The sequence below is a fragment of the Centroberyx gerrardi genome, chromosome 20, assembly GCF_048128805.1.
Source record: "Centroberyx gerrardi isolate f3 chromosome 20, fCenGer3.hap1.cur.20231027, whole genome shotgun sequence".
NCBI classification, from domain to species: Eukaryota; Metazoa; Chordata; class Actinopteri; order Beryciformes; family Berycidae; genus Centroberyx; species Centroberyx gerrardi.
Window position 1 is genome coordinate 14,714,676 of NC_136016.1, and position 21,285 is coordinate 14,735,960.

General features: G+C 41.3%; 1 protein-coding gene across 2 annotated transcripts in view; it reads left to right on the forward strand.

Annotated features, from left to right (window-relative positions):
• Positions 1–3,671: 3,671 nt before the first annotated feature.
• Positions 3,672–21,285, forward strand: part of atrnl1b (attractin-like 1b) — a 91,876-nt gene continuing 74,262 nt past the window's right edge. For both annotated transcript variants that reach the window (XM_071920302.2, XM_071920304.2), the window contains exons 1-11: positions 3,672–4,813; positions 11,416–11,499; positions 13,010–13,123; positions 13,659–13,787; positions 14,842–15,050; positions 15,985–16,159; positions 17,624–17,711; positions 18,333–18,594; positions 19,680–19,863; positions 19,973–20,127; positions 20,799–20,883. In XM_071920302.2, coding sequence (XP_071776403.1) covers positions 4,563–4,813; positions 11,416–11,499; positions 13,010–13,123; positions 13,659–13,787; positions 14,842–15,050; positions 15,985–16,159; positions 17,624–17,711; positions 18,333–18,594; positions 19,680–19,863; positions 19,973–20,127; positions 20,799–20,883 — 1,736 coding nt within the window. In that variant the 5' untranslated portion in view covers positions 3,672–4,562. The remainder of the gene's footprint in view (positions 4,814–11,415; positions 11,500–13,009; positions 13,124–13,658; positions 13,788–14,841; positions 15,051–15,984; positions 16,160–17,623; positions 17,712–18,332; positions 18,595–19,679; positions 19,864–19,972; positions 20,128–20,798; positions 20,884–21,285) is intronic.

Here is a 21,285-nt window from a genome sequence, read left to right on the forward strand (position 1 = left end):
ATGGAAATAAGCTGTGTATGCTGTGTATGTACAATCATTATCAACCCTTATTTAAAGTGTTTCTGTATGTTATCTGTAATCTCACAATAAATGTCTTTTCATTTCCCTTCCCGTATATTAGCAATGTGATTACTGTGTTTTTTTTTACTGTAACTGTAAATGATTAACTAAGGTTACATTTTGTCTAATGTAACCCCCACCGCCCCCACTCTGATGATTTGGATGTGATGCAAAACAACTCTAATTTGTTTTAAGAATGATAACAGAGAATTTTAAAGAATGAATAAATGTGCAAGTTCCTACTGTATGTAAGCAAAGAAAATGATCTTGTTAATGACACCTCCATACGATGTTATGACAAAGGACTTCACTATTAAAGCACAAGAGGAGGGTGAGTAGTGGGAGTCTTCTGGCTACAGTCCACAGAATGTGTCTTTAAAGCAAAAATGCCTCCCTCCCTTTTCTCTTTATCCATTGCAATTTAACATTCTTACCATGAATTACTTACATCACACACAAATGTAAAGTGGAATTTTATCAGTGAGGTAGGACTTTCATATTCAAAGGATATTTGATGGGTAAATTGGGATATATTGGAGTATGAAACTTGGACAGCCAGAACTGTAACTATTCTGGCCAATTATTCCTGCACATCAGAGCTAAAGAATATAATTCTGTAGTTTTCATATAGCTGTGCTGGAATCTGTGCACCCCACTGACCCGTCTTTGCCCTCAGAGCATTAGAAAGGTGCATCCAAGCTTCTGGCAATATAGCAAGTCATTGTACAACATTGCCATCTGCTGGTATCAATGTAGACATTTGGGCAGCTTGGGAAACAACATTTTTTCTCATTGGAGAAAGGATGCATCCTGAAAGTTTTCACTACTGCTCCTTTCTTCTCCTCCTTCACTATGAGTGAATCTCTAACGTCCAAAATAATTTCTCCACTACTACCTTTTACTTTTCTTCCTCTATCAGAAAAATGATGCTTGTGCTGCCTGGTTGCCTATAACATTTCTTTTGACAGTGGATGATCAAGTCTCTCCAGGAAGCAAACTGTGTGATTGCTGGACATGTATCCATCCACAACAGAATGATATCTATTGATTAAGAATTAAGAATATTACGTTCAAGATTCAATTACTTGAAAGACGACTTACATGCTATTAAAAATTCCTTTTTACAGGTAATCTGTTAACATGAGTTCATCATGCATTGACATCATCTATGATGCTGAAGTGCAGAAGCAGAACTCAGGTACCTGTCCCCTCCTGTTTCAAGACCTCCATCATTAGGCATTTGAGTGCCTAACTATCTCATAGCCACCACCAATACCTGCTTTACCCTCTTCAGTTTGCCAACAGAGTAAACAAGGCTACACACAAATATATGAACTTTCACTTCATCCTACAGCACAATGCCACCGCATACACATCATACCAAGATTTTGTTTTGGGATTTGATCTCAGCTTCACATAATCGGCAACTCAAACTAACCCAGCTGAAAATGCCCGGCTCCATCTACCAACTTTGTGACACACATAAACAGCACCACATCTCAGATCCCCTTCCCCCTCAGCCTTGCTGCACCACACACCTGCCTGCTCCTCCAAAGACCTGTGCGTCAAACTCTTCAGGTTAGCAGCTGGCACCACCCTGATAAGCCTCATCTCCAGCAATGATGAGCCCCTATGGAAGTGTGAATTGTCTTCTGTGGGTTACAGTTATTAAAGTCCAATAAAAACTTCCATAAGCCCCTATTTCAGAGAGAATTTGTACAGTCATAAACCCCAGAAATGATAAAGACACTTCAGTAAACATCTCCTGCCACTCTTTGACCTTGACATCGATTTTTCATCCATCAGCAGCAGTTATTAAAATCTCCTGGAAACTGTCCCAGGACCTCACATGGGAAGAGAATATCATCTCCTTAAACAAATTGACCCAGCAATGGATGTACTGCCTCTGACAACTGCAGAAGTTCAACCTGTCCTGTGTTCATTTTCCTACACTCATTCTTTCATTATGTCTCTGCATAATTCTACACTTTCTGACAACTTGTGTATACGACTTGTAAAATACATACATCAAAATAAATACCATAAAATGAATCTTAGTACGTATATGTATGTGTATATATGTGTGTATATATATGTATGTATGTGTGCACGTATGTATGTGTATATGATATATATATATATATTCTTTCCCTACATGTTTGTCTATCTTTTATATTGTTTGATATGGTCTAACCACCCAATGTAAAAAAAAGAAAAGGATTAACCAAAATTTGGTCACAAAAAAAAAAGAATCTTATTAAACAACAAAGACACAAATAAATAGATAAATAAATAAATGCTGAGACTTACTTTGTCAGCAAGAACTGAGCTGTGTAATGATGACTCACGGCTTGTGTATGTACAGTACTTTGGTGCCCAGAAAACATCTTGAAATACAGCAAGCCTGGAGTTTCCAGTCCGCTATGGATGGCTTGTAAGGAGGATGACAGCAGACATGATGGTAAATATGTTTAATCCCCTTGTGTCAGGATCACAACTTAGTTGTTGCATTATAATGAGATATCAAACAGGTCTTCAGCAACATACGGCAAAGCTTACTAAAAGCTTAGAGGCATTAATTAGATTGTTTTTGTCTTCCAATGACACTGATAGACACAGACATGTATTTATATTGGCTTGTCTTGATTGCTGTAATACCTTGTTCTCTTGTCTCAACTGACAAGCCGTGGCACAGGTCCAGACTAAAGTATGGGAGGCAGATTGAAATCCTCAGGCAGAGCCCTCTCCTCTGGGCCATTCCTCAGTCTTAGCTAAAAACCAGAGGTGATCAAACCAGCCCATAATTTGTTTTCACCTATCTTTTCACATTATATTTGCCTGTTTTATAATCCTGGAAAGCTGATGTTTAAATTTATGTTCATCTCATTGGTTTTCATTTGTTATAGTTTAATTGTCTGTAAAGCACTTTGCAGCAATGTTTTGAAAAGCGCCATAAAAATAAAGTGCCAGTGCCAGTGGTTCCCAAGGGGGTTCGGGGACCAACACGGGTCTTTCTGGGGTTTGTAAGCGGTCATTAGCAAGATGTAGTGTAGTTTAATTTCACTATTATCGCACTCCCTAGATGTTAGCACAATGAGAGCTATGACTATTTTGTTGGTAGGTTTCACTGTCATCTACTGTCACCTCACCAGCTGCAGTGTAGAGTCCAATTATGTGCCACTGAGGGCCAAGAGTATAAACTGTATGCAGATTTTCATTTCAAGTAAACACTACATCAGCTTATTTCACTAATTAGCACAATTTCAAGGGGGGGGGGGGGGGGTTAATTTCTGAAATTTGCTGGCGTCGTGTTTGGTTGGACTGAACACCTGCATGGCACATTATAGTGCTACACACCAGTGCTACAGACAGTTATGTAATTCTGTAATAAGTCTAACAACAAAAATCTTCTCAGATGGGGTTCCTTGGGACAAATATGCGTATCTACCTGGGGATCCTTGACATGAAAAAGTTTGGGAACCCCTGCCCTGGGAGCTTTTAAATGCCGCATAGGATAATTCCGTGCGATTTTGGCACTGTGTCTTTAAATAGACCGTTTCCACTACGCATGCGCAGGCTGTGTTTAGTTTTCTCCAACCTGAGGAGCTGTCTAGTGTCGCTGCGCTAGCAAATCCATCGCTACCAATCCTTACCATGTTTAGAGACCAAAAACGGTGTTTTTTCATTGGATTACAAGGAGTCGTCACGAGACAGTGCCGTCAATTAAGGCTACGTTTGAACGTGTTCAGATTGCTGTGGGAATAAGCCAATAGGATCAACAACAGTTCCAAGTGTTTGCTCAATGCCCCCCAGTCGGCAAGAATAGCCTACCAGTTCCCACATCACATCCATGTTGACTGCGGCAGCCTTCGCACTGGGTCCAGGGCTACAAACACCACAACCCCTTTGTTCTGCTGTGGACAAGATCTGGTTGCATTGTAGCGGCTTGTGGAAGGACTATCACATGTGTATCTCCCTCTTTCAGTCAGAAGGATTGTTTACGCGTTAAAATGGCTGCTGAAATGCTGTTTGGAAAAGAATGGTCCTGAATCAATGCAGTAACGTTACATTACCTAGTACAGGCCAAACTGCAAATAGGCTAGATAGACCAGCAAATTATGTATTTATCTTATCTGTTTAACAGTTGTGCTATTCAACGCGTTACTTCAATAGCTTTAATCGATGGTCAGCTTTTTTGGTAGGCTCTTCCAACAAGAGGTAGGGTGAAGGGAATTCCTCCCACTCCCAAATCTATGCATGCGGTTAACCAAGCAGCTTTTAAAAACACGTAACATTGCATTTTCTTTGCCATTTTTCCTCAAAGCTCTGAAATTAGGCTCAGTCAAGCCTTAATTTGAGTATGCATAACACTCAAAGAATATGCAGGACTCGCTCCAGAAGGGATCTTTGTGATAATTGAAACAACCTGAGTAGCCTAGGCTTCTACCAAAGCAGACTTAAAGGCCCCGGTCTTTGACTCGGCTTGTTCGACCTGGAAAAAAATGGATCCTGGGGGAAAATGTAAGACAAAACTCTTCCTATTTGGACCCAGACAAGTCACTCGCAACGATCTGCGGGGTTTCAACAGATACTTGGTGGTCTACGTGTTGTTTTACTTTGTACTCTTCACGCACGCCTCCCCGGCGAAACCGTGTGACAAGAATTGTCTCTCTGGAAAATGTATCAACGGATCCTGCATCTGTGATCGAGGATGGGTTGGAGACCAGTGCCAACACTGCCAAGGGAGGTTCAAGTAAGTAGCCATGCACTATAGCTTTTGCTGACATGTTGTATTTTTGTGCCAGAAAGTGACCAACATGTGATTTACTCCCAGAGTCTACATTGTTTTCAGTGTTCTCATGTTGTGGTATCACTTCCAAATTTTCCTAAGCCGTCCCAGATGTGGGTCATGAGATCACATTAGATCCAGTAGTACAGAGTTTGAATCTTGTTTATCTCATATTTTGCTCTATTCCATCACAGCAATAGCAGCACACATCATTGGCACTGTGCATACAGAGCTGTGTGTGCCGAGGCTTTTTGGGAGATGGGTTGCAACCATAATAAAAAAAAAAGTAGGCTTTTTTTGGGAAACACCTGACTGAATTGTACTGTTAACACTTTGATTTATTTATAGTTAGTGTTGCTCATAACCAAACTATATCCTTGAATGAATCAGGAGCCTCAATGGACCTGTTGAGCTTGCTACTCAGGAAATAGAGGGGTTTATTTCCATGGGTTTGTATTGTGTGCCCTACACTCTGCGTGGGAATGGTCTGGTTGAAAACTAGCACAGGATACAGCTCATGAGTTATTTTGAATAATCTAGAATTGCTCAACATATATTTGTTACCTGGAAGTTGCAATAGCTCAGTGAAAATTTCTCACATTACCTACATGATGCTCCTCACAGTCCCCTATTAGCCAGCTGGAGTTTGTCTGTGTCTGTGTACTCAGAGACGCAGGTATGAACTGAGACACATGCCTGTCGTTCTCTCTCTATCTTTGTTAAGAGTAAATAGCCTGATTTTGTATGGGCTTTGGTGTGATGTTCTCTTGGCTGTGTGGGTGTGAGAGAGATGAATGAATGAATGAATGCTATTCCCGTAGTCTAGGACTGTCCAATCTGCATGTGTGAGCATGGACCTGAGAACCAAGACTCCAGTCTGCTATGTCATTTCATTGACAAGGAATGGGTGACGGTTCTTATGGAGATGTTCAATTTGTGAGGAGTTTCCCATCGGCTGACAGGTAGATGTTTGTTAGACCTGGCTCTAAATCTGATCTTTTAGGCGATTGTTGGGCCTCATTCACATGACTTTTATTAAATTCAGCATACGTTTGTTCTTGAGAAAAGCGCCTATGGAAAACCAATGTTGGATTCATGAAACATGTGCAACCCATTGATTTTTATGTGTGCCCTCAGGCTTATCTGATGATGAATGCCAGTTCCTGTTCCTGTTGATATTGATTAGCACAGGTAGCTGCCCTGGCAACTCTATAATAGGTGTGCTGACTTAAGAGTTGTGTGGAAATAGAAAGCACTGAGGGAAAGGTGGAGAAACCATGGTGAAGAGACCCAAGAAGAAAAACTTCAAATTATGATGTAGAAGTGTTTGAGTGTGGGAGTGAGTGAGAAAAGAAATACAGTTTTTACAAGTGTAAGCAGAGGAGTGACAGCAACTGAGAAAAAAAAGCATGGTAAGAAATTATTGATGCTGTCAATGCTGTCAGACACACACACCTTGGTTGAAATAATAAATAAATGGTTTAATATGTTTAAAATGAGAGTCTAAAAGCATATAACTTGAAATAGGTGCAGTTTATTAGCAGTTTATTGGGGGAATAATAAAAGAGACTACGCTGTCAGGTATCCAGCCATCAGCAGAGTTTGACGCAGATTTAATTCAAGCAGCATCTCCATCAGATGCTGTAAGCTCAGACCTTATAGGCTTTATAATAATGTTGTTGATCTCGACTGTAGCTCTTGACAGGAGCTTTCTGCCTGCAGTGGCCAAGCTCATCCAGACCAGCGGCTTTTCAGCACACCTGTGGTGTGCTGTGTGGAGGAGCGAGTGCGCGCATGATGATAATTATGATTGCTCCTGAGGGGTCTGAGGGTTCGTCTGGGCTGTCATCAGCCATGTGTTCGGGGCATAACCCCTGTCACCTAAAGATAAACTAGTTAAGTCGTGAGAGTGCTTGGTTTAACTTCCATTCAGTCAGTGGAAAAGGTCACTTGCCACCATGCATTTCCAGAAGCACCCAAGTCAAGACTCATGCCACACACACTGTTGTGGGTCCCTATTGGCCAGTGGGAAATCATATAGGAGGTTTAGGTTGGCATCACAGATTAATTGCATGTTTATGGAGTGTTGTTATTTGCAGTTGAAATAAGGAAAGACTTTTGGAGACGGTGTTTTGATGTGCACCTGTGTGCAGTCTTTTGCTCTGATGGTGTTTGGCAGGCCAGCAATAGCATGGAAATCTTTTTATGTGAGTGTGTTCTACTGCAGAATATAGGAATCTGATATATTATGGTGACAGCTTAATGACACCATCCACCACATGTGGGAGGGTGCGGCTGACGGATGGGTATGATATGCAGGCCCAGTCACCTATCCGCCCTCTGGAACGTCCCGGTGGCTGGGAAGGTGAGAGCAGAAAGCAGCTGCACATGTGGCGGGCAGGACAGACTGGGACAGACTGGGTTTTCCTGCTCAGTTGTGGTTCCAGGGTGTTGCAGAGATCCAGGAGAATTGGACCTATGTAGTCTTAAAGTGCATCATGAGCCATTCATCATAACTCTCGGATATCTGAGCAGTCCCTATACACACTCTCACCTAATGGCTGCTCCAATAACAGCAAAGTCTGCCATTGTTGGGTTTGGCTGCACGCTTGTGGGTCTATATATCATAATGAATCACTTTGATCAATCAGCTAAATGTGTATCCAGTTGAATAGAACTGCCTATTATGGCTATGACTTTGTTCATATAGCTTTGCTAATATGGTTATTATCATAACCTATTTAGGCTTATAAATGCGTTGACACATGCTTTGTTGTTAATATGATGTCTGTAACTACATATGACTTTGTATAAAGAAAACTTTCCAAGCAGAAACCTCTTCAGTATATCATGCATGTTTCTAAACGTGCATACGGTAGATTTTGATCGTACCAAACAACAACAAGCAAAAAAAAACAAAAAAGATGAATGAGAAAATGTTTGTGGAAACATCCCTAAGTACACTTTAAGATAAAATCAGATCGTACGCGCGCTTTGTAAACAAGGCCCATTGAGTTTTCCCTTATCTCTTCTGGGTAGCATGACATCCATGACATCTTCCCCCTGTCACTATAGGCCTACTTAAATCCATTACCTTGTCTAGATAATTGTGCATCTAAGACACTCTTAATGGACTTTAAAGGGGAATACTATTCGATTCATGTGTTACTCAGATGACCCATGAGAGCCCGATACATTTGTGAACTTCAGCAACTCTTCCAAAGCTAGAAATCGGAGAAGCAAGGCTCTCGTCTGCAATGTCATGCAAAAGTAAGGCAGGGACCTAATCAACTGACAAAGACTCATTTTGTGGATTCATACAATATTTGTCCCAACTTTGACATCCGAATAAGTTTTACCCTGATACGATCTGAAGCAAAGCAGAAAATGTATCATTATGCCAAGAAAATCATTCTAGGTACTCTGTCTCTCCATCATTTTCAATTCATTCTCTGTGGAAGTGTACATCAGTGTGACCGCACAGTTTCGCGGGTGGAGGGTAATACAACTCTTAATTTCTGGCGATATGGGACAGTGATGAATGTCCATTAAAAAGTCATCTGTCATTGTGACACTGCTGTGGTCTTTCATGTGAAGAATACTTGCTTCAAAATAGTTTCCAGTATCAGAATTGAGACGTGGGCAAAAGGTAGCAGAGGAACCTTCTCAGAAGCAAGCTGATTGAATCTCTTGGTTGGTAGGGGTTGACCTTGGGCTGACTGCCAGTAATTGACTTCTTATGTTGAATCCAGGGAATTGAATGCAGAGTGTGACACTGTAGTGGGATGTGTTTGTTCCAGGATAAGAGATGTACTCATTAAAAAAATCTGTCCCAACAAGATAATTGCTGGCACGAAAGAAAAACCTGCTGTGGATTAATATTAGACCTTTGTTTACAAAATTTTAAAGGACTGTATGTTTGGAATATTAAGCAATACGCTTTTGGTAACTTGTATTCCTCAAAGCATATGAAGCATTTTGAATGAGATCATTAATTTGCCAACAAGTAACTCAAGTCTCTTTGAAAGTTAGAAACCAGAGAGCTTAGGTAATGGCACCTCTTATCTGTGATGTCGTTAAGTTACACAGCTGTTCCATTGAACGCTGCTCTAACTGCTGTTTGAAGACGCACAAAATGTTCAGAGTTTTCAGATCAGATCTTGATGAGCTTTGCTTTGTACTAGTGCTGTTAGTTCTGAGCCACAAAACACAGTCTCAGCCCAGAAAAACTTCCTGTTGGCCTTTACTATCACAGACATGGTGACCGTTTTACCGTTTGATTTCCAAATGAGCTACATAGCAGTATGACACCACTGATTGTGTTGTAGAAAACTGTACTCTACTCTCTCGTCTCTGCTATAGGACGCACTGAAGATTCACTAACAATAACTGGCATCGGCATACCATGCATGAATGCTTAGATTATATGAAAGCTAAGTCTAGTAGGCTCTGGCAAGTCAAGTTGTGTTGTTTCAGTGTTGCTGCAACCTGTGGCATAGACATATCACAGGCCCATGTTAGTTGAATTCATTTTGCCAGTAACAGTATAAACTTTGGCATCTGTAGTATTGGCCCATGACTCTCTCTTAGTTTTATCTCAAGATCACATGATGTGTCATCAAGATGTCTCACCACTCTTTCCTGTAATGGCATATTTTTTTAAAGTAGGCGTGCCACTGAAGAAAAATCTTTAAAAAAATGCTAGAAGCTGACTGCATACCTGACTGCATACCTGAATTCTTAAGCTTAAATATTTCATAAATTCTTTAAGAAAGTGTAGCTCTAATTTGTGTTTTTTCATTTTTTTTCACTTAACCGAGAGCTTTATTCCTTAACATTCAGTTCATAGTATGGATTTGCAAGAAACTCAAAGAGAACAGTGTTGACGTGACCCAAATGAAAATAGTGGGTATCAGTGGGTATGATACCCACTATTTTCATTTGGGTCACGTCAACACTGTTCTCTTTGAGTTTCTAGCAATGCATTCTGTTTCATGGGAGAGGGTTGACTTTTGCTGAACTTCAAATGGCTTTCTCAAATTATGTTATCAGGAACATAAAAAAGCAGTAAAAGCGCAGGAAAACGGTGTTCCTCTATAAGAAATTCAAGTTCAGTCCTCTGTCCAAATCGAAATACCTAGAAAATTCATGGACTTTCAGGCCCGAACCAGGGTTTGAATTAGGATGATTTGAGTTAAAGTGACCTCCTACTACTCTAGAGACTCTACTCTACTAGTTCTAAAGACTTATCTTTATTTCGTGAAATATTTCTGAAAGAATCCATGTCATACAATATATATATATATTCACATCTGCAGTGTGTACCAGGAGTACCAGAGCAACAGAGGCCAACATACATTTGGAAAAGTCTCCTTGCAGTGCTGATATGTGGCAGTATGAAAGTTTTGTGAGCCAGTGGGCTGCTTATCTGTTTCACAATTCTCTTTAGACAGAGTCACTCAGTTTTGGTTTCCTAGGAACTAGTAAGAGCTCAGTCAACAGTTCCTTATCGTTCTATGAGGAAATCTATCTAGACATTACCATAGCGCCCAAACTCTTCTGAAAAGTGGTGAACCTTGGCAAGTGCCAGCACGGAAAATGCTGAAATGAGGTCTGTGGCCTATTTTGCGAATCTCCTCCCTAGTTCTAACATGTTCTTTATCAAGGCAGTCTTCACAGAGGTGATCTTCTTTCTTCGTGCATTTCTGCATATCTGTCACATGGACTCGTTTGCACTCACGCATGAACTCCTTTTTCTTGCTTGAACCTCTCTGAGTGAGCATCATCCTTGCTGAGCATGTCTCTGAGCTGGCTCTTACTAGTTTCCGGCATTGTGTTAATAATGGCAGGATCAGTTCTCTCTTTTAAAAATAAGGTATAGCACCAAAATCATCCATGTCCCTAGTAGACCGTTGGCTCCAGCGCTCCATGCGAACACTTCAGCATTCGCAATATTGAGTGATCGTATTGTTCGTGGTCCTCTGTAGTGTTGACCATCCTCTCACTGTCCAGTTCAACAAGTGCATTGTGATGTTCCTTGGATTCAATATGACACTCCACGGTGGAGTGTGGCACCTTTGGCCTGGCTCCACTGATGCTCAGTGCAATGTATATTGTAGTTAATGTTGCCCATGGTTTTAAGGGGGCCAATTGGCTGCAATGACCAAATTCCAGCAGGACATTTTGTATTTTTGAGGGGGTTATTGATGGAATGGTGGGGCCTAGATCAAACCTTGCTGAAGAATTGATACAATATAGTGGATTAATTTGTAGGCAAAGATTTCTGTAGAAACGTTGACTAGTTTGAGGGTTAAAAACTAGATAGCATTGGCACCGATGAGATATAATTGAGTTGAGCTGTTAATTCTTAATCTTTGCATGGCATTCCCGGTGGCACTCAGAAACTCAGTCACAAAAATGAAACACTGATCCATGAACAGTCAGTTGAAGGAAGCCTTGTTTCAATTTAAACATCGGTTTATTTACATTTACAACCATTTGACTACACATTCTGCTTGAGGTAATATATTACTGAGCTGACCATGCTGACTTCTGTGATCTTTCAGGTTGACGGAGCCCTCAGGATACCTCACCGATGGTCCTATCAACTACAAGTACAAAACGAAGTGCACCTGGCTTATTGAGGGCTAGTAAGTACTTTTTTCTTTTTAAATTGGTATGTACTGTAGGCCGAAGCTGAGCATGCACAGTCAAATTTAATTGTGCAGTGTAAACTGATTAATGTAATTTAATCAAGCCGATCGGCCTCTCTGTTGAAGATGGTGCACTCTTGTTGCTGGCACAGCATAACTATTTGAAGGTTCAGGATGTTTGTCCGTTGAGCTGGGGTTTGAATACCAAATTAATTAAAAAATGTTTCCAATGGTAAATGGTTCAGCTTCATTGTGAGATTATAAAAGGTGTAAAATTAATCCCATCGGTAAATGTGCTTTGTGAGATTTTTTTTTTATTCTCCATCACTTAAGGGAAAAAATAAATAAAAACCTGACACAACAAAGTTCACTTGTCCTCCAAATCCAAACAATGGCTAGAAGTATGTTTTAATCAACAATTGTGCTGAGAAAGGTATGTGTCAAATCCCTGGGCCATCTGTGTAAAGACCTCAACCTTAATTGATCTCTTCTAATACTAGCGCTTTTTTCAGTCCTCATGACAACCAAGGTCACTGGGAGGACAGAGCTATTCAGCTGGAAAGCTTATTTACCAGGATGGAAATGGAAGGCGAGTCTGCTATCCTGATTAATTGTAATTGCAGAGTCACTAAAAAGCTGTATTGCTCTCAAAAATCCAGAGATGTTGTCACACAGAAACCAAAGAGCTCTCTGTGCCACTAAATTCAGGTACATTGCCCATAGGTATCTAAACAAGGATCCAGTTGTACTGGGGTATTTTATTTGAAAAATGTAATGTGAAACAAATATTCAAAGGTTCCTTCACAAAGCCTAGTTCAAGCTTCAGTTAAAGTTATCAAATAATGTTATATCATTTGTGATTCTCCAAGATGGCCAACTGCATTACAGAATTTTGCCTTGGCTGGAGGTGTGAAATATTCCAAAAAATGTGATGCATTTGAATAGCATCCATCATACATCTGCATAAGTTTTTGTTTAAAGAATCAGGAAAGTCCCAATTCTAGAAAAGTGAATCACAAAATTGCAAAAAAACCCAAAACAAAACAAAATCAAATGATTTGGCAAATTTCTAAAGGAAAGGAGAGAGAAACACACGGGTTTGATTTATCTTGTGTCTGGTGGGATCATTTAGCATTCAGAAGATGTGTAAAACCCCAGCTGCACAGTGTGAGATGACTTTGTTTTTGACAATTGCCTTTCTTTTGCCCAATTGATTAAGACTGATAGATTACGTACGCATATTAGAGGTTTAATTTATCCACCAAAATGCAGTCATATTGTCTTGAAGCCACTGCATGCCCACATCATGTGTAAAGAAACTTCAGTTTTCTGTACTGAAACATATCAGACGGCCAAAACCTGATGACAGTCTGTTGTGTAATGCCTGTCTATTTAGGGATCCCTGATGTGGAAATGTTTGTGAACCACCGCCTTAAATTAATAGTAAGGGACCAAAGAATCCAGTTCATAACTAATTTATTTCCCTCTTGGTTTCTTCCTCCTGCAGTCCAAATGCAGTTCTTCGGTTAAGATTTAACCACTTTGCCACAGAATGTAGTTGGGACCATATGTACGTCTACGATGGAGACTCTATATATGCCCCTCTGGTTGCTGTTTTCAGGTGAGTAACTAAAAATGGAGAGAGTGAATTATTTATGTTGGCTCGGTTCTAAATATAGGCAGGTGAAATCATAGAGATATAACACGTGTAGATATAACAGATGTGTTATATCTCTATGGGTGAAATACTATAACAGGGTCTTGCATCATCGGTGCCCACGTCTTACTGTGGTGACACAAATTGGAGGTCAAAATGTATTACTTTATTACACTGACTGATAATCAATATCAGTAAAAACCATTTCATTATTGAATCATTCAGATCAAGATCAGCTATGCAAATATACCAAAAGCCATGTGTAACAGCAAAAATCAAACAAAGCAACTTGATTTTTTGCCTTTCACACACACGGATGTTATAACTCTATTGGAGAAGAATGGATTCCATCTCAAATCTAAGTCCATATTGTTCACTAAAAGTTATGGGTGGATTGCAGCTTGGCAGTGGCTGATTGTCTTGGGTTTATTACTCATAGTTGGTATGGTTTGTGAAAAAGTGATACAGGGACATTCCTAATTTCTCCTTTTCTCTCCAGCGGTCTCATAGTGCCAGAGGTCAGGGGAAATGAGACGGTTCCTGAGGTTGAGACGACCTCAGGCTACGCACTACTACATTTTTTCAGCGATGCTGCCTACAACCTGACAGGATTTGAGATTTTTTACTCGTAAGTATCCAGGCTATACGATTACTCAAGCTGACAACAAAACATAACATAAAACATAACGAAAATATACGAATATATTTTTTTAGTATCTGGTGCCTAACCTTGTGGTGTGCATGCAATGTTCTAGCAGTATGCCAAAGGTACTCATGTTTTCACTCATTCTTAAAGATATAGATCAGGATTTCAATGAGCCTATCTAATTTATCATAGGTTTAGAGAATTGGTTTTCAGCTCCATTTGCTTCTTCTAGCACTGGTAATGTATGGTAACATCTATTGCGTCCCACATCTCAGCAAAAATAACACCGGTACAAGTGCTTTTTGGATGGACTACTCACAGTTTATTATAAGTATGATGGGCTTGTTAAAAAACTGAACTATCCCCTTTATGTGCACACAAAAGCAATCACTGTTAACGGCCAGTTTGGGTTATCTGCTTTTGTAATCGTCCATTATTTGTTCTGTGAGCATCTATTAATAATCCTTTTATTTCCCTAACCTTGACCTAATGCTAAATGTTGCTCATCAGTCTCCCTCAGTCCTGAGGTTAAACCTCATGGAAAATTATTGCAATTAAGTCACCGTCGTTTTCTCATTTACCAGTATCATTACATCCTCTTTAACATAACTTTTGGCAATGCACTAGACAGCGTTTTCCAGTATAATTTGAGGATAAGGATAAGGATGAGGAATAGGTAACAGATGTACTGCTGATTGCCGTTAGTGAGCTCTGAAAACATTCCTGATGAACATCAATAATAGATGATGACAAAAACAAGTGCGCCAGCGCTTTATAGGTGCTCAGGTGGAGGGTGGAGGGGGGGCGGGGTATGCATTATTGGAGTGAGTGAAACTGCGCTGGGTTTAATAACTCCACCTGTTAACACCAAAGTGCCGTGGTAGCGCAGTGTTTTTGTAACGAAGAGAATTGTTGAACAAAATATTGAATTCATGCACTGACTTACGCCGGGCTCAGCTCTTTTAGAGGTGCTCCCGAGCGCCTGATAACGGCTGAAGGAATAGCGGTGAATGAATGAATACTTCTGTCTGTTCAGGATCAACTCTTGCCCCAATAACTGCTCGGGCCACGGGAAGTGCACCACCGGGAACTCCATCGCTAGCCGAGTGTACTGCGAGTGTGACAAGTACTGGAAGGGCGAGGCCTGCGACATCCCCTACTGCAGGAACAACTGCGGCAGCCCCGACCACGGCTACTGCGACCTCACCGGGGAGAAGCTGTGTGTCTGCAACGACAGTTGGCAAGGTAGGAGGGGAGCTCCGTCTCTGCCCAGCAGATGTTTGGCAGCGTTCAGATCCCCGAGTATGTGTTGTCAGACTCCGCTGATCTCAGCCCAGGAGAAATACAGATACTCGGGAAGAAATACTGGCTCTAACCTTGTTAGAAATGTGGGTCCTATATTAATACATTTCTGCAAAAATAATTTTTAATATAAGCGTTGAAAATGTTAAAGGAGTTGCAAGTTAGTCTTTAAAAAATGCTGAGCCAAGTAATATGATCTTTGATTCTACGGCATGTGATTCAGGAGTGATTGGCGTTGCTATAGCGCCACCATCTGGCTGATTCGTGATTAATGAATCATTCCTAGCATGCATATGCAGGAAATCCCAACTAGGCTGTAAACTGCTGCAGCTTCTCCCAGGTGTGTGTTTCGGGAAGACTGTTTAGTAAGGTGTAATGAAGAATCTGTTAGCGGACGAGTGTGAACAGCTGTGTTGCGTCGTGTCAGAGTGGTGAGTGGTGACAGGTCGATAAGCTCTGTGACAGTGCAGTATAATGGGCCTCCAGCTGGAGCACAGCAAATGTTTTTGTGTGATGAAACTTGACAGAATCATTAGCAGAGGCGCGCTCTTTTTCAGCACAGCCCCCGTTAAAACACTTAAACACATTCACACCTCCCAACCTGTCATGTTCACTTAGTGGTCGTGCTTTTATGTTTTGGTTGCAAAAGCAGCGTGTTTGCTTTCAGTGAGTAGTGCGTGTGAAAATACTAGTCAGATATTAAAAAGCATAGTTGAAGAATTCCATCCCAAAATAATAGATCCATTATTTGAAAACTGTAACTCCTACTCCTCGTGCCAGGAAGAGGTTTATACTCCTCTTTGTCTTGGAAATGTTGAGGAATGAACTTGAGGTAATAGTGTTTTTTTTCCCCCCTTTTTCTGTTCTCTCTCCGCAGGCCCAGACTGCTCTCTGACTGTACCTTCCACTGAGTCGTTCTGGGTCCTGCCCAGCGTCAAGCCCTTCGGGACCTCACTCGCTCGAGCTTCCCATAAGGCCGTGGTGCAGGAGAAGGTCATGTGGGTGGTGGGCGGATACACCTTCAACTACAGCTCCTTCCAGATGATTCTCAAGTAAGCCCACAACATGACATGTCCCATAATCTCAGGTGTAACGGCGTAGGCGTAGGCTATATATCATAATAGTTATTATTCAATGAGTCCTGCAGAACACGTGTATAATGTCCTCTTGGAAGAAAACAGTGCATCTTTTTATTGTACAATATATATATATATATATTTTTTTTTTATAATACAGCATTGTTTTTTGAATAATTTTAGCAAGCTTGAATTTGTGGTTTTGTTAGTTTTGTAGCTTGCTGTCTTATTTATAGACCTGACACTCAGATAAAATAATTACCATACCATAGTAATTTTCATACATAATATAATCATTCTTTTGGAAGAAATGGCAAATTATACTGTGTATTTCAAGGAGAAAACAGCCAAATAATCTTATTTTGTTTGTTTGTTGAGAATATCTCCGTTGTACATTGGAGCGATTTCCGTTCAGCCTGGACCTTAAAAGTAAAAAAAAAAACTGTTCTATGATGACAGAGGGGAGTATTTGCCCTTTGGCCAAGAATAACACCTAGCTTGCCATTTATATGCAGCTTGTGTTGATTCCCCCCCCCCCCCCCCTTTAAAGTCCTGGTCTCTGAATTTGTCATGTCCATGCCCTTATACTGAATTCTTATATAGATATCCAAGCAAGAATTATTAAAGGAAGATGTGCAGAAAAGCTGGTGGCTTCTTGGCTTAACATCAACCCAGACGATCTCTGGAGGAAGTCTCAGCCCAGCCTTAGGGCGAGCTACTCCTCTCTCGAAACTGGCAAGAGTGGAAGTTTGGTTTGAATGGTTTGCTCTGTGGCACGCATACGTGGTTCATTCACTGAGCTAAATTTGTAAATTTAGATGATTAGATTATTATGCTTAGATGACTCAGTGGATGACTTCTGCTTATTTCAAGTTCAGCCACTCTACTGAGTAATTTCCAGGCTCAATGTGACAATTCTCCCTCTTAACTGCTCGCTCCAGCTCTCTCCATCTGCCCCGTGTCTTGGTGCACCACCAGGTGCTCCGACTCCGGAAAAATGATCCTGGGCTCCACATTAAGCCAACTCATGCTGTATATATTTACCAATCTGTGATGACTTGAGTGTGTGGCCTGTTTTATAACAAAGCCAATATAACATTAGCCTACAAACTTTCATTTGCCCTTGTTCATCAATGTTGTGCAAACTCTCTAGCTTAAGAAAAGTAATGAAAGACTGAAGTGGTTCCTATGGTGGGAAGGGCATGAACAAAGGAGATCAGACCAGTATGCCTTGATTAAATCAACCGATCATGGGGAAATAATCTCTTAATGTGAATTCAGACAGTGGCCTGCATTAAAATGTGCAGGAAATGAAATGTATGCAGTGTTTTTAGTATGCAGGTAATAGATACTGTTTTGCATTCTGTATGTATTATCATGGCTTGTGTGTATATGTGTGTGTGTAGATGAAATGTAACGTTGTGTTGCTTTGCTCAACAGCTACAACCTGGAGAGTGGCATCTGGAACACAGTTCCCATCAACAGTGGCCCTCTGCCAAGATATGGCCACTCGCTCGCTGCATACCAGGTAAACAGACACTCAGATACAGCCCCGACCGCTCGGGGTACATCGAGAATCTAGGAAACCACAACTATGTTTTTGCTTTTAATAGCAGAATCCTGTCATAGATTATCAAGCACAGAGCTGAGGGACAAAGTTTTCATTTTTCTTATGACCACATCTCCCGAAATGTAAGAAGTCACTTTTAATATTGAAAATCTGTGGTTTTCCCATTTTAAGAAGATGATAAAACTTGTTGGCTATTTAAGTGGCAACTCGAGGGCTGTGCTTGCCCTGATGAATTCACAATGCCATTTTCTGTTAGTTTTTGTCAAGTCACACTCCCGTGTGACTTGTTTACCTGACACTAGTGTACACAAGACAAATTGTTACACCTACTCATAAGTAGATATCCAAGCATTCATATAATTCAGATTCCGATGATTTGGATGTGTAATTCTCTCACAGTTCTCTCACTTTTGTTTTGGAGCTTTTTTCATTTGAAGGCTCCAGTTTGTATCACTATATTTTGACGTAGCCTTACTTTGTACCTGTTTTATTGCGCCGTGCATCAGCTCTTGTGCATGCTGGCTTGAAGCGGTTGCATTCCAAAACATACTGAGGTGAATCCCTCCTCTCCCCCCCCAGGATGATATCTACATGTTTGGCGGGAAACTGGAGGCTGGCTCGGGGAACGTGACGGATGAGCTGTGGGTGTTCAGTGTGCCCGGTCGGACGTGGCAGAGGAGAAGCCCTGTGATCGGCCCCCCGGCCCAGGCCCAGATCTACGCCGTGGAGGGCCACTCGGCCCACTGCGCCCTGCTGGACAGCGGCGAGGCCGTCATGGTGGTCATCTTCGGCTACTCCCCCATCTACAGCTATGTCAGCAATGTGCAGGAGTACAACCTGAGTGAGTCACGGCTGGTGGGACACTGATAAGAGACACCTGGACATTTAACATTTCAGCCTGTTTCTGTTTCTCTCTCTATCAACTCTCTATCTCTGTGTCTCTCTCTCCACGTGACAATTGTGGGGAATAAGTTTCTGTCTTGAGATTTCAGCACAGCATGCTGGCTTTCATCTTTCATACTTGTAGGTACCACCAGCTGCCTTAAATGTGTAATTGTTCCATGATCAGTTTTTTAGTGGAAAAAATTTAAAAAAGTGTTCATCATAGAAATATAAAGAGAGGCTGGCTTGAATAAAACACTTAAAACACTCACCAACTACTCAACATCTGAATAATTTCTGGCATCACACATTTTGAGTGTGCAGCACTGCCACCCAGTGTTTATTAAAGGGAATAACAGCCTTTTCCAGGCAGCTTCAATTGCTAGTAATCTTTTTTCCATCAAATTTGCCTTCATCAATTAACAAAGGTTGACAAGACTAGCTCTTTAGATATTACCCACTAAAGGGTTTTAAATGCAGGGAGCTCAATGTTAAAGCTGCACTGGGCAGCTTTGCACATCGGTGGCTCCAAATGGCAGTGAGTGCAAACTATTTGATTCAATACCAGAAATCATGTTAAGTGTTGTCAGTAAACTGCACACGGCACGCTCATGTTTTCAAGCACAGCCAGTCTGTGATTGTTTTATACAAATAATATCCAAGGGACAAGAGAGGCAAAAAGATATCACATTGGTCAGTCCAGCTTTCTCTGGACGGAGCGCTCGCTCACTGCTGTTCCGGAGACAGTTTGTATTTCGCTCTTAAGTTACGATTCAATCAATTAGAGGGGATGGGATGCTCTTCTCTGTTGCAGCCTCACTTTGTTATTTAGGCTGATTAAAATGGCTGTATTTTTACATATAAATCTAGCCTACTGCAGCGTTAAATGTTCTTACTCAAATCAGATCAAATCAGATCAAATTCAAGGAAGATAAAAATGTTTCTATCATTTGATTGTATTATTTGTGTGGATAAAACATTTGAAGGATTTGAAAGATATCTGTTGTGCTGTGTAAAAAGCTGTGTGTTGTTCTCCCCTGTCAGGGTCCAACACGTGGCTGGTGCCTGAGACCAAAGGAGCGGTCCCCCAGGGCGGTTATGGCCACAGCAGCACTTTTGACAGTGCCAGTAGCAGTGTGTACATCCACGGCGGCTACAAGGCCCTGCCGGCCAACAAATACGGCCTCGTCGACGACCTCTACCGCTATGAGGTTAACACGCGGACGTGGTGAGCCAACACACACACACACTTACACATACTACACATCCTTTTTCATTATGTGCACATTTGAGATGCTGCTGTATGCTTTGACACACTTTGCATGCATGTATCCCAGGTTCATCCTGAGAGAGAGCGGTTTTCCCCGATACCTGCACTCAGCTGTGCTCCTCAGCGGCACCCTGCTCATCTTCGGCGGCAACACACACAACGACACGTCGCTTAGCAACGGGGCCAAGTGCTTCTCCGCCGACTTCCTCGCCTATGACATTGGTAGGGCCTGCTCCCATTGCGGTTGACATATGATGCTGTCAGTTGAATGGTGACCTCTGCAGTGTTGCTATTGCCAAGTTGCGTATGCTTGTTAAAGGCCCCCTCTAGTCACTCTCATCATCCCGTTGAAACGTTTACACTCTACTGAAAACATGGCCTCTAATACATGATATTACTTCCACTAGTCAAGATCTAAATTAGGTTGAAGTATGCCACAGGGGAATTGGGAAAGGGATGGAGAGCTTTTTTAATTGGCGGGAATTAGTTGTTACTCCCTCCTAGTTTACTTTGTAAACCAGTGATATGCCTTCAAGTTTTGTTATATATGTTGAATATTTCAAATAGTTTCTGAGGTCACTGGAGCAGGGCTTTAAATGACAAACATGAAGACTTATAGGGCTAGAATTAAATTAACATATCAGAAAGCTATCATCAAATGCTTTGCTTTTCCGCCCTCTTATGTTTCAATATAATCCATATCCTCAGAATGAGTCACTTTATTATCAACAGATCCGATAACTGTACAAGGAGTATGACATGGTGAAAAGATCAGACTTGTACTTTTTTATGTTGTACAAGGACATACATGACCGCACACAGCGCAAGGGTGGCACTGCTAGACGTACATTCAGACAGTTCCCCCTCTAAATACTGTCTCCTCTCTTACCCAGCCTGTGATGAGTGGAGGCTCCTGCCCAAGCCGGACCTGCACAGGGACGTCAACCGCTTCGGTCACTCTGCTGTGGTCAGCAACGGGTGAGTCTGGCCTGTAGAATCTGCACTAAGACTAAGATGTGCTGGACAGCTGCTTCCACAGTGATTCAGCTTTGAAGCCTGAATCTACGGCCAGGTTTCAGTCTTTTTATAGACATTTCTCCCAGTGGAGATGACTGCTTGCTTTTTGGTCCTGGATGAGGCCTAACCCATGCACCTCATAATCTGTTGAAGGTTAACCTCTGAACAGATAGTGAATAAATACTGTATGCACACCTTTTTGAAGAATGTGCCTTAGTGACAGATAGTAAGCTTTTTATAATTCCTAATCACAGAGGAGCTTGTTTTTCTCTTCACAAACAGCAATGGAACCTTTTCACTGCTGATAGCCACTTGTTACTTTTGTCACCATTTCACCATTTTTCACCATTAGAAAACTGCTTT